The 12,025-nt window shown below is 37.8% G+C and overlaps 1 protein-coding gene across 2 annotated transcripts in view; it reads left to right on the forward strand.

The window, feature by feature from the left end:
* The window catches only part of SMAP1 (small ArfGAP 1), a 100,711-nt gene that overhangs the window by 13,041 nt on the left and 75,645 nt on the right, over positions 1–12,025 (forward strand). For both annotated transcript variants that reach the window (XM_026089996.1, XM_026089997.1), the window contains exon 2: positions 11,732–11,865. In XM_026089996.1, the coding sequence (XP_025945781.1) occupies positions 11,732–11,865 (134 nt within the window). The remainder of the gene's footprint in view (positions 1–11,731; positions 11,866–12,025) is intronic.

Here is a 12,025-nt window from a genome sequence, read left to right on the forward strand (position 1 = left end):
CACTCTAAACATTTACTTGGAGTTTTATAATTCCAAGGTAAATGCAGCTGACTATTCTGTTATATTTAATATCTTCTTGTAGCTTCTGAAGAAAAGGATCTTTTGAAGAAAAACTTTTACAGCTGCAACTTGTTGTACTACTATAGAGATAGTAATCACTTTGGAAAAATGACTTTTTTCAAAATAAAATTGCTTGAGATCAGATTTTTTGTATGTGAAGCAATATCTAGTTATGACAATTCACTACTGGTGGAAAAGACCGTAATCCTTAAAAGTAAACTTGTCTCTTCCTTCCCCGGTCACGTGTAGCTGATACCATGATGCATAATATCTGAGTGTCGATGATAAATTGTCCATCAGGCTTGCTTAAAATATTATGAAAGATGCTTAAATGTTTAAGAAATATAATTCAAATGAATACTGTTAATTCAGTGCCATGTCAGAGGGGAAGCACCACAGTTTTAGGAAGCAAGAGGATGCCTTCAGAGAAAATGCTCATTTCAGCATGCATATAGAATGATAAATTCTGATTAGATGTAAGGATTTTTTTTCATTTTGTTCTTTAAACCATGAGGTGGTCAAATATTGCAACAGGTCACCCAGAGGGGTTGTGGAATATACTTCAGAGATGCTCAAGACTGAACTGAATGAAGGCCTGAGCAGCCTGATCTAATTAGATCTGTTTGAAGTCACAGTTTGGTCTAAATGGTCTCAAGAGGTTCATTCCTACCTGAATTATTCTGTTTTTCATTTATTGATTGATAAATGAGCCAGCAATGTGCCCTTGTGGCCAAGAAGGCCAATGGTATCCTGGGGTGCATCAGGAAGAGTGTTGCCAGCAGGTCGAGGGAGGTGATCCTCCCCCTCTACTCAGCCCTGGTGAGGCCACGTCTGGAGTGCTGCGTCCAGTTTTGGGCTCCCCAGTACRAGAGAGGTATGGAGCTACTGGAGTGAGTCCAGCAGAGGGATACTAAGATGATTAAGGGACTGGAGCATCTCTTCTATGAGGAAAGACTGAGAGAGCTGGGACTCTTCAGCCTGGAGAAGAGAAGACTGAGGGGGGGATCTTATCACTGGGTATAAGTATCTTAAGGGAGGGGGTCAAGAGGATGGGACCAGACTCTTCTCAGTGGTGCCCAGGGACAGGACGCGAGGCAACAGGCACAAACTGAAACACAGGCAGTTCCCTCTGAATATGAGCAAAAACTTTACTACTCTGAGGGTGACAGAGCACTGGCACAGGTTGCCCAGAGAGGTTGCGGAGTCTCCTTCTCTGGAGATATTCAAAACCTGCCTGGATGCGATCCTGTGCAATGTGCTCTAGGTGACCCTGCTTGAGCAGGGTGGGGTTGGACTAGATGATCTTCAGAGGTCCCTCCCAACCTCAACCATTCTGTGATTCTGTGAAATACAGCAGCTGTATCTCTTAAAGAGCAGGGGCTGAGGTACAAGTGTTGTGTGAGATGTGTAAGTTCTGTGGATTGGCCCAAACCCAGCTATAAGGATGGGTGTGGAAGCACTCCAAGGTCTGAGCTCTTTGCTAGGGCAAGGAAAGAACAGCAGTGGGGTATGGCAGGGCTGGCTTGCAGGCCCTTCCTGGGGATTTGTAGGAAGAGTCTGGGTTTGTTCTACCAGAGTTTAAAGCAGGGAGGGGCTTGATTACGCTCTCTTCAACCTGCTCCTTTCCATGATCTTGCATTAAGCTTTCATGTCCATGAAAGGCTAGTAGTACTGTTTCAGTAATACTTGAGGATCAACCAAGAATGGAGCTGCATTTACATAATAAACCATTCCTGCATCTGAGAACTGCAATACACTAGTGTTTGTGGAGGAGAACAGACTGTCTGTAGGTAAGAGTGGAAAGTGTAGCATACAAATCTACTTACTCTGGTCTGTTTACTTGCAGAGGATGTGAGGGAAGACAGTATGTGGGAGAGGCAAGTAAGTAAGAAAGTCTTAGCAGTGAACATGGAGAAAGTTGGTGCAACAAACTAAATGGCCAGTATCACATATGATTTCGGTCTCTTTCTACAGTCCAGAGACTGGAATTCAGCCCTCTGCTTGTTGTCTACAAACTCAGGTCTCTGGTTCCTCTCTGCATCTTTTTCAAATGCAGGTTCTCATGGGAGAGGGCGTGGAGGTGACCAGCTATTTACATACTTTGTAAGGCATGCAGAATCCAGGAGGAGGAAGAGCATCTCCAGCGTTACCGAGGGCCGTGCAGACGTAACATTGCTGGGGGACTTTACTAAAGCAGTCTACTCAAATACAACTGAAGAGCAAAAATGGTAAAGGGAAGCTGAATTAATGCAACTACTAGATATATAGCCTGGTGAATAAAGGAAACTTTTCTTTCTTGTTATTTATGGCAAGCAGCCTGTATTATAAACTGGACTTGCAAACAAATCTTGTCTTATTTCCTAGTTTTTTGTCATGATTAGCTGCAGAGAAATCTGCAGGAGGGGAAAATTTCTATTGCTGGCTGAAGACTTTCCACAGCAGATGCTTTGTATAACCTTTATCTTGTGCCTGGCTACACAGGGGGACTCTTGCTGTACATCCCAATAGAGCAGCATAGATTTACAGATACTTTTTTTCATCAGTGATACTTAATGCCTAGCTATCAACTTAAAAGATTATTTTAAGATTTCTCTTACTGTTTCCCAAATTTTCTTCCTTTTATACATAGAAAAGGACACTTAAATTGTACAAAAAAATATATATATATATATATATTTAAGGTGGGGGAGGGGGAAGCCTGTCAGCTGTTCCTTGCTGTTTCCTTGCAAGGGAAAAACTGCAGTCAAGACCAGCTCCAGAAGCTTACTATTAATACTCTATTATGCCACACAAGTTTCTCTTTTTAGAAAGACTATCAAATGCTGCTAATAGGCAGTGTGTGCTTGCACACCTTATTCTTGCAGCTTGAACTGACATCAGCATTGTTTTTTCTTTACAAGCAAACAAGCTGAATAAAATTAGAATACTACTCCTTAGCCAAAGTTGAATTTGATATCCAAAGCTGTTAGCTTTTTGAATCTGTTGAGATTGGTACTTCTGGCATTTCTGGTTCTTAAGGCAGTGACTTTACTTTCCAAAGAGTGTACTGTGGCACCCTAGTGTCCCACAGAAGTGGTAGGAATGCTGTGGTATTGTCCTATGCACTCTGCATATCTGCCTTTGGTAACCAGACTTGAGGCTGGCAGGTGTGATTCACCGCCAGCGATCAGGAGCTGCTCTGTGACAGTTCAGTAGCCTGTCGTGATCCTGCTTGCCTACCTCTACTGGGCGTTCAGGATGGTTGGGGGAATCTGCAGTGTGCAACACTTCCAATCCAGGAATACAAAGTTTGGGAAGTGCTGCTTTAAAGGAAGATTAAAAAAAAAATTTTTTTTTTGAGTTAGATTGGTGCTTGCATTTAAAAAAAAAGTGTTTTAATGAGAAAGGTGTTCTACTTGCATCCTGTCATCTTAGAAATAAGATTAATAGTAGACTTTAATGTCATCTTGGGGAACAGCTCCCAAAGCCATTCTTGTTCTCCCTTTTGTCTTATCACTCTTCATGTAAAGCAATATTCAACTATGTATGGGATGAGTGTTTATAACTCCACAGTAATCTTGAAGTATTCTATCTTTTTGGTTAACAACTTCTTTAGCATTTGTGTCATATCATCAAATAGTGTTTGGTAAAATGGTTTTTGATTTTAAAAAAGAACAAATTTGTCTACTCACAATGTTATTCAATCAGAACTCAGATTTCTAGTAACTGACTGTTTGTAATAAGGCCAGGATACTTTCTAATCCTATCATTTTGTGATAAAATTACAAGATTTCTTACTCTAATATCTGTTTGACAGAAGCAAAAGGCTATTCATCTCAAGAATAAACTGAATTTTTTCCTGTGTGTGTCCAGTATCTGTAACTATCCAGCTCTCTGATTTACAAAGTACAATTTTTTCGTATTCCTAATTTAAAGCCCTTATACAGGAAACTTCTGATGTTTGACATGATATATGGCTCAAGTATATTCTGTGAATTTAAGCTGTGACTGCTTTAATTCTAAATTCTTGCTTATTTTTATTTAAGCTTTAAGTAGTTATCAAGTGATCCAGCTGAGTTAAGAATACTTAGTTCTGCAGCTTAAACATATAACTGAATGAGCATTCATTTTGCTGCTCTCCCATTCTAGCAAAGACTGCATACAGCCCCTGGAACAGGGATGCTCTCTTAGTCTCCTTAAAACATTTTTTTTGCAATTATTGATGCTATTGAAGCAAACAGATCAGTAAGCTGAAGGAATAATTGGAACTAGCTAATATGGATTTCTCTCTAGTCAACTTCTAGAGGTGGGACAGTCTGCGGAGGAAGAGTTTCATTCAGAATGTTTCTACATGGCTTCTTTGGAGTTATGAATAGGATTGAGCTTAACAGTTCTGTTGGTGACTATTTCATGAAAAATAGTTATGCAAGGTGGCATAACAGGCAGGACAAAGTTGTAGGAATTCTGCTGCTGAGACTCTACTACTTATCAAATTTTTGTTAAAAGTGCCCAAATGATGCATGTAAACACTGTCTTCCTGCTCTTCTTGGAATAAATCTTGAACTGCACAGTTTTCAGCCATTATCTAACAGGGCTCTGCAACAGTGTGTTTACTTGCTTGAACTGTCTGTTGCCTTCAGTGCAACTTCGTGCAGTTGAGTTTAATTTTATTTCAAATTGTCTTAAAACAACCACACTCTTGACTGAACTAATCCCCTCATACATACTTTTTTGATGTAGCAAATTTTATTTTAAGTTTGTTCTTAAATTTTGACCTTGATTATCAAAATACAGGCTTACTAAGCCAGCTAGAAGAGACTTCTAATGCCTCTATAGATCTGTTTGAGCCACAGTCTTTTGTTGCCTTTGCTTATATAGAACAGCATTTTGCGGTGTTCTTAAACTTTCACATCTGAAGACCATAGCAAGACTGTATTTGCAGTTTTCCCAGTCTTAGACTCTGGAGGCAAAGTAAGGAAGTTTTACCTGCTTTAGAGGTACATCAAAGTTAACGTGGGGGAATAGATGTGACACACAAACTTGCTTCAGGCTATTTATTCTTTTTAATTGGAAATTAATTCAGTGGATCAAGAGGTAGGTAGATACTCCCATATCAGTAGTCTCAAAAGGCTAAAGGTTCAAGGTCCTTGAAGAGCATTTTATTTGAGAATAAAGATTTCATACTGTGGTTCTTGCGTAGTTTCCTTTGCTTCAAAACTTTTATGCATCTTCTGTTCAAAAGACCTGTTTTTGAGTTGTCAGTGTCTGAAATATTTCTTCCTGGCTTTTTATTACCATTTTGAAGACGAACTGATTCAATGGGCATGATTAACATTGCAATTAAAAGTGTGGGCTTTGTGTGTGTGTGAAAGTCTGTAAATCATAGTATGGAGGTGGTGGATAGGGGTCTGCTTCTTTTGGGAAGAATGACGCAGCCTCAAATGAAGTTAGTGAGAAGCAGATTCAGAAAAAAATGAAAGGAGATGATCTTTCAAATATCAGGATTATACTGGAATGCACAGTAGTGGATTGTATTGTTTTTAAGCACCTTAAGATCACCTTGACTTTAATGTCGATCCCTAACATTTTATGTTGTGGGATGAGAAACTCAGAGGAGTTGCTATAGTTCCCTCTTGTTCTTTTTCCTTCTTTAGGTATTTCTTGAGAGATGGGACTTTTTTGTGTTATGTAGCTGTTCTTGTATTGAATTACAAAGTAACTGCTACTTGCAAAGCAAAGGAGGAAAAGGGGCATCTGAAATATAAGAATTCTGGAGTTGCACTCTGATGATCTTTTTTTATCTGAATCTCAGCTCAGAAATTAAAGCCATTTCTGGAAAATGCTCATTGATTAAAATCTTGAGTAGCAGAACACTTATGTGCCACTAACAGTGTGTGTGGGAGTAATGTAGAGGGAGAGCAGTATATGCGCATGCCTATACTGATGCAAACCCCAAGAGCTGTTGGTAAGTCTTGGACAAAAAAGTGATAGTATTTAGGAATTGACCAGCAATCATTCAGGGTGAGTCAGAAGAAATTGCAAATCTGCATGCAGTTAATTCACTGTTCCACAAGATGGAGCCAGTTATTTGACAAAAAGTCTGTCAACAAACAGCAGAATATGGTGAACGGAAATTAATTCAAGTAGCTTAACTGTACCTTATAGTTAGAAGGCAGGCAGGAAAAGTTTGGGTGAAAGGAAGAATTACAGAATTGTCGTCTGGTGGATGTCTTGAAAGATGTTGGCTCAAGATAAGTTTGCTACAGACTGTTTTGAGATGCATAGCAGTTAGAACGCTTTATGTGTAATAAAACTTACTGGGCTTCCTTCCTTGTGTAATGACTACTTAGTACCTGCAAGAGTGTAAAGCCAAAACTAACTTTAACTGTCTCTGTAATACAAACCTTACTTAAATTTAAAGCATTGACAAGCTTTCTTCATTTTTTTTTTTCATTAAAAATTTATCTCAAACTTAATAGTGTGTTTTTATGCACATAGTTCAAAGGGTCCACAGCAGCTTGTTGAGGTGTAGTCGCCCTTTCCTTTGACAGCAATTATAAAAATGAAAGGCCATGTGCTTGCTTTTTTTCCCCAGTTCTAACCTATATTTGCTCCCTGTAAGTTGGCAAGAAATTTAGTAAGCGTGGATATTTTCAGTATTAGCTGTTGTTAAAGAAACCTGAACAGATGGTAGTGGACTGGTGGAGGGAAACTCTGAGTTACTGTGGTAAGGGAGGCAAACACCATCATTCTCCTACTTTGCAATCATAGCTGCAGAAATCTTATGCTCACTCCTTTGTGGGCTTCTCCCAATTCTGCCATATTCAGTTGCTTTTGTTTCCTTTTGCCTCTCATTTTACTCTATTCCATTTTCAGCTGTGTTTTTTTTTTTTTTTTAATAACTTGTTTATGTGGGAAGTACTCCTACTMCTGCCTTAGTCTTTTCCTATAACCTATAGCCTATAACCTTTTTTGCTAGTTTCTTACTGCAGCTAGAAGCTGTGTATTTAGAAGACTAAGGTGTTTAAAGCAGTTAAAGAATTTTTATACAGACTAATTCAAAGGAGAGCTAAAGCATTGTTTCATACTGTATTGACTGCTTGGACTCGCTTATAGTTAGTATATGAGTTCTATATAAACGGCTTTAAGCCGTTTATTGCTTCGGCTTTAAACAGCTGAAATCTGCTCTTGAAATGTTCTCAGTTTTTTGGTAGCTGTAGATACTTTGCAGGTAGGGAGAATATTTATTTTGTTCAATAACTATACCAACATAAAAGCTTTAGTGTGACCGGAAAAATTCTCTTCAGTTTATTTTTAAAATTTGTAAGTTATCTAGCAATCCTAAAACTTGAACATGTCTGGAAATGTTGAGTCTTGTGGCTACATACTTTCTTTGTTCTAAAAGTCTCAATGTCCTCTGGGAAAAAGGACTTCTTAAATACCCTAGATGTGTCACAATTAGTGCTGTATTTCTGCACATCTAATTGAATTCCAGTTCTTGCTCACTTGACTTACAATTCTTGAATACAAAACTAACACAGGAATGGGAAATATTACTTGCTGTTCTCCATATAACACACAATATCTAAGAATCCAGATTAATTAATGTGAAGCTATATAACTGCTCAAGTACATGCTTCCTCTTAGTTGTATAAAAAGCTTGCACTTTTTCTGTTTTAATTTCAAATCAAAACTTAATCACTGTCTGCTTTTTAAGAAGATAACTGAGTTACAGCTGCAAAATAACACTAAATATGCATAAAACTCCCTGGGTTTTTTTCTTAGTATTAGTTACTGATCTGAATGGCTACTTAAATTGTTTGCCATGTCAGACCATCCTAAGGTAGGTTGTCAAGTGTTCACAAGAATGATGCAACATTCAAAATTTTGTCTGGATGGATTTTCTAGAAGGTAGCACATACCTTCACAGCTGACCTTACTTAGCTGCATGTTAGGAATTCAAAAGCAAATTGAAGACTAATCAGTAGACAAACAATGGTGAAAAGCAGGAAGAGTTTAGAGGAATGAGAATTAGACCTCCATCTTGGAAGTAGCAGTCTGCCTTCAGATTACTGGTGGGTTTCCTTGGTGTGTCAGGACTGCGTCCCAGAGCCTTGCTGGGCTACTACAATAGACTAGAATGAACACATAGCCATGGGACCTTGCCCTGCTCTGAAAATAACCTTTTTCCTTATGTTATCTTTAGCAAAAGATGAAAGAGGCTGAAAATACTTTTAAGCAGCTGAACTGTTAGTCTACCCATACCTTAAGTGACTGAAGAAACTGAAGAAAGTACCTAAAGTGTATATATTTTTTTACCCAGTGTTGCATTGATAGTGGTGCAGCAAGCTGAAGTGCAGCTCAGCTTGCAGACTTGAAGAGAATATGGAAAACTCTTCAAGTAAGAAGCTTGTATTCAGATGACTTTTGAAAGAATAAAATCACTGTTGTACTAAAACTTATGCCAAAATACTTAATACTGACTGATTGGTTGCACTGTGTAATACAGTTTTTGATAGGAAAGATAGCTTTACTTCTGACATAAAGGTGTTTTAAATAATGTAAAAGAGCCTTCATTGAGATTTTAATGTCTGATCTTATTTCTGAAGCCAAATATGTACAGTAGATAAACTAGCTTACTCTTCTAAATTTTGCTGAAGGAAAAACTATTGTCTCTTTAAAGAATTGAGCATAAGAAACCTGTGAATACTTCGTTAGGTGCAAAATGTCTTTTTTGTACATAAGTAAAGATCCTGACTTCATACAGAATTGGACTAACTGTAAATTGCTTATTGAATTGGTCCACATTACTCTGTTAAACTTTCCTGACTTAGGAAGGTTGGCAGACTAAGTTAAAGCTAGATGGCCTAAAGTAAATACTTATGAACAGAAGTTGCTCCTGCTTTGCATATTAGCTGAGCGATCCTCTTTATTCATAAGCTGTCCTATTACATATTCAACCAGTGGTTTTATGCCCATACAGGAAAAATACTATTCTGTAACTTTTGCCTTTTGCCTACTGGCTTTCTGTAGCCATAATTGATTTATATGAATTAATGATTTTTTTTTCTTTGAAGTGTTTAATATTGCACATTGTCATTAACCTGAAATAACTACAGATTACTTGTAAACATTATTTTTTGTTTGGCCTCAGGTTTGTCAGTGTTATTCTACTGCTTAATTTGCTTCTTTATTGCTTAAATATATTTAATTTCCCTAAGTTATTTCAGAAATAAGTGCAGATTAATGAACTTTGGGCTCCTGAGAAAATAAGAAACTCTTCCTTTCCAGAAGAATAACAGCTAGTTCACAAGTGGTATTATGATCTTTCTTTTTGTTAACAGAAAGTTTTAAGCTAAAATATTAAATTACAAAGTTAAGTCTCCCTCCTCATATATTAAGGTAGACTTTAATCATGTCAAGCCTCACCCTGGTCTTGCTTCATTAATGTAGAACTTATGTATCTGGGATCATATACGCCCAGCTCAGACACTGATGTGATGTGTAGCTGTACAAGCTCTGTTGTGGTAAAAAGTTTACAGTGGTTGTGTAAATACTGTATAGGAGAAAAATGCGGACAGCACATAGATACTACAGAAATTCCTCATCCCTACAGTAACCTGATTGAAATCGGCTTCCCTCTTTAGAAGGCACATTCCTTGATTATAGGATGGGGAAAAGTTGGACAAGCTTTCAGGCAAGCCTTGCCTTGCCTTGCCTTCTTGTTTTTAAACCATTTTGGCTACAGTAAACAATTGTATAAGCTGAGGAACTTTATCTTCAGTGGAAAGCTAATGAAGTGCTTTCCCTAAGTTGAATTCTTCTTTCTTGGGTTGTACTGCTTTAGCTGAAATGTTACTATGTTCAGGCAAGTGGCCTGCAAAACTCCAGCCTTGAGCACTAAAACTTAAAATACTATAAATAGGAAAATGGGATCTTTCTGTGCTATAGATCTGCAAAAGAATTAAGGATAGGACAAGTATTCTGAGTCTGTAGTGTTTTGTGGGGAGAAAAATCTGCAGATCAAGAGGGGGCTAGCCTTTGAACTAATTAAGACATGCATTGCAGACAGCTTGGTTGTTAGGTCTTACCTGACAGGTAGTCGTTTTTCCATAGAAGTGCAGTTTTCAAAATAATGTGCTAACTTTCAGTGAGGGACTGTTAGAGCTCTTGATCTCTGAAATCTAATTTTACAATGGTAGCACTTATTTCTAAAACTGCCAGTCATCTTAGTCATTTTGGTCTTAAAGGTCAAGCAGTGGGCTTTGGGGGTCTGAGTCTTTGAGTTCATGAACAAGAACAGTAAAAGCAAAATGGCTACCCAAATTATAGCCAGTGTTTCCCCTGGTAAGGGAAAGCCTTCTTCTCATTTATTACTCTTCTTGGAATAGCATTCAAAGGAATAGAGTCCAACTGGAAGGATTTCTCTTGCTTCTTAGCATTCAAATAACATTCCTGTTTGAAATTCAAAACATAGCAATATGAGAAGCTGCAAGGACTCACTAACTTTGAAGAGTTATTAGTAAATGCAGGTCTAGAAATCTTTAAATGTGACTTTAAAATGTAGTCTTAGTCTCTTTCCAGTGCTTTAGATGAACAAAATTTATGCCTAGGACCTGAGTTAAGGATCAGAAGGAGGCAAAAATTATTTTGAAGGCCCCAGGAAAGTGTTTGTACAATATTTTAGTTCTCTGCTGCTCTTGCGTTGGTAGGCTAGACCTGCATCTATCAAACAGTGGGAGAAAACATTTGCTCAAAACATTTCCTGTCTCTTCAATATGTCTTTCTGCTTCTGATGTTAATTATTTAATCTCTTAATTCCTCAGAATTTGGAAGTAGATGGACTTTAAAGCAGTGCCTTTAACAGTGGTGGTGCTCACAGCTGGAATAAAACAACGTAAGGAAGTATGTTTAATGTGAGGCCACATAGTAACTTCAGGTCACTCATCGAGTGTCACTGTGGGAGTTCAGGGCCAGCGTACTCTAGATCTGTGTCTCAACATGCCAACACAGCTGAGAAGCAATGATAAGGCTCACAAATCAACCTGAACCTGTGGACAGAATTCACTGGGCTGTGAATGGCAATTCATACTGTAGTTTAGGAATCAAGGTACTGAACGTATTCCATTTTGTTGCATCCCTAGTCTTGGATATTTTAATGAGTTTGTTTTACAAATTGCTGTAGAAGTGCTCCCTAAGAATCTGCGTTCTACTGTTGCAATGTCTGTGTGTGCGTAAGTCTAAGGGATTTGTTACATTAATATAAGCTTGCACCGCATTTAATTTCAAGGTGTACACAGATGTATGTCTTATGAAGCTTTTAACTGGAGAGAAAGGAGTAACTTCTATTGGTTTCTGCTGTTGTTTGCCTCTGATACGTAGCCATAAGGATTATTTAAAAAGTAAGACCTTATTGCTGCTAGTAAGCTAACTCTTTAAAGTTTTCTTGAGCTTCCTAGCTTAATCTAGTTAACTGAAATATTTTGTGACATCAATTGGAAATAGAAACCAAAAATAAAATTGCTGACTATGGAGATTGTTAGCAGTGACTTGCTCACTTAGAAAAATATCTGTCAGTCCTTATTCAAAACTTCTTATTCCTGCTGTCAGCATAGAACTATGCCAAAAAAAAAATCTTCACAATATATAGAATTTTGAAAACTTAACTAATTTATTTCTCCGTTCCCCTTAGGTCCAAGATGGGCCTCTTGGAACACTGGTGTTTTTATTTGCATCAGATGTGCTGGAATACATCGAAATCTTGGGGTCCATATATCAAGGGTCAAGTCTGTCAACTTGGACCAATGGACACCAGAGCAAATACAGGTAAAATATCTTAAAATGTGTTTTCAAATTGCAAGAGTGTTTAGAAATCTGTCTTGGCTAAAGTAGTGAGAGAAAAGCGATTATTTCTACTTGCTTGATAAATGGGAAGAATACGATGAAACTTTAAAACTCAAAAAAAACTTGGTTTGGGGTTAATTGC

Source organism: Apteryx rowi, unplaced genomic scaffold (genome assembly GCF_003343035.1).
Source record: "Apteryx rowi isolate R43461 unplaced genomic scaffold, aptRow1 scaffold_84, whole genome shotgun sequence".
Classification (NCBI taxonomy): Eukaryota; Metazoa; Chordata; class Aves; order Apterygiformes; family Apterygidae; genus Apteryx; species Apteryx rowi.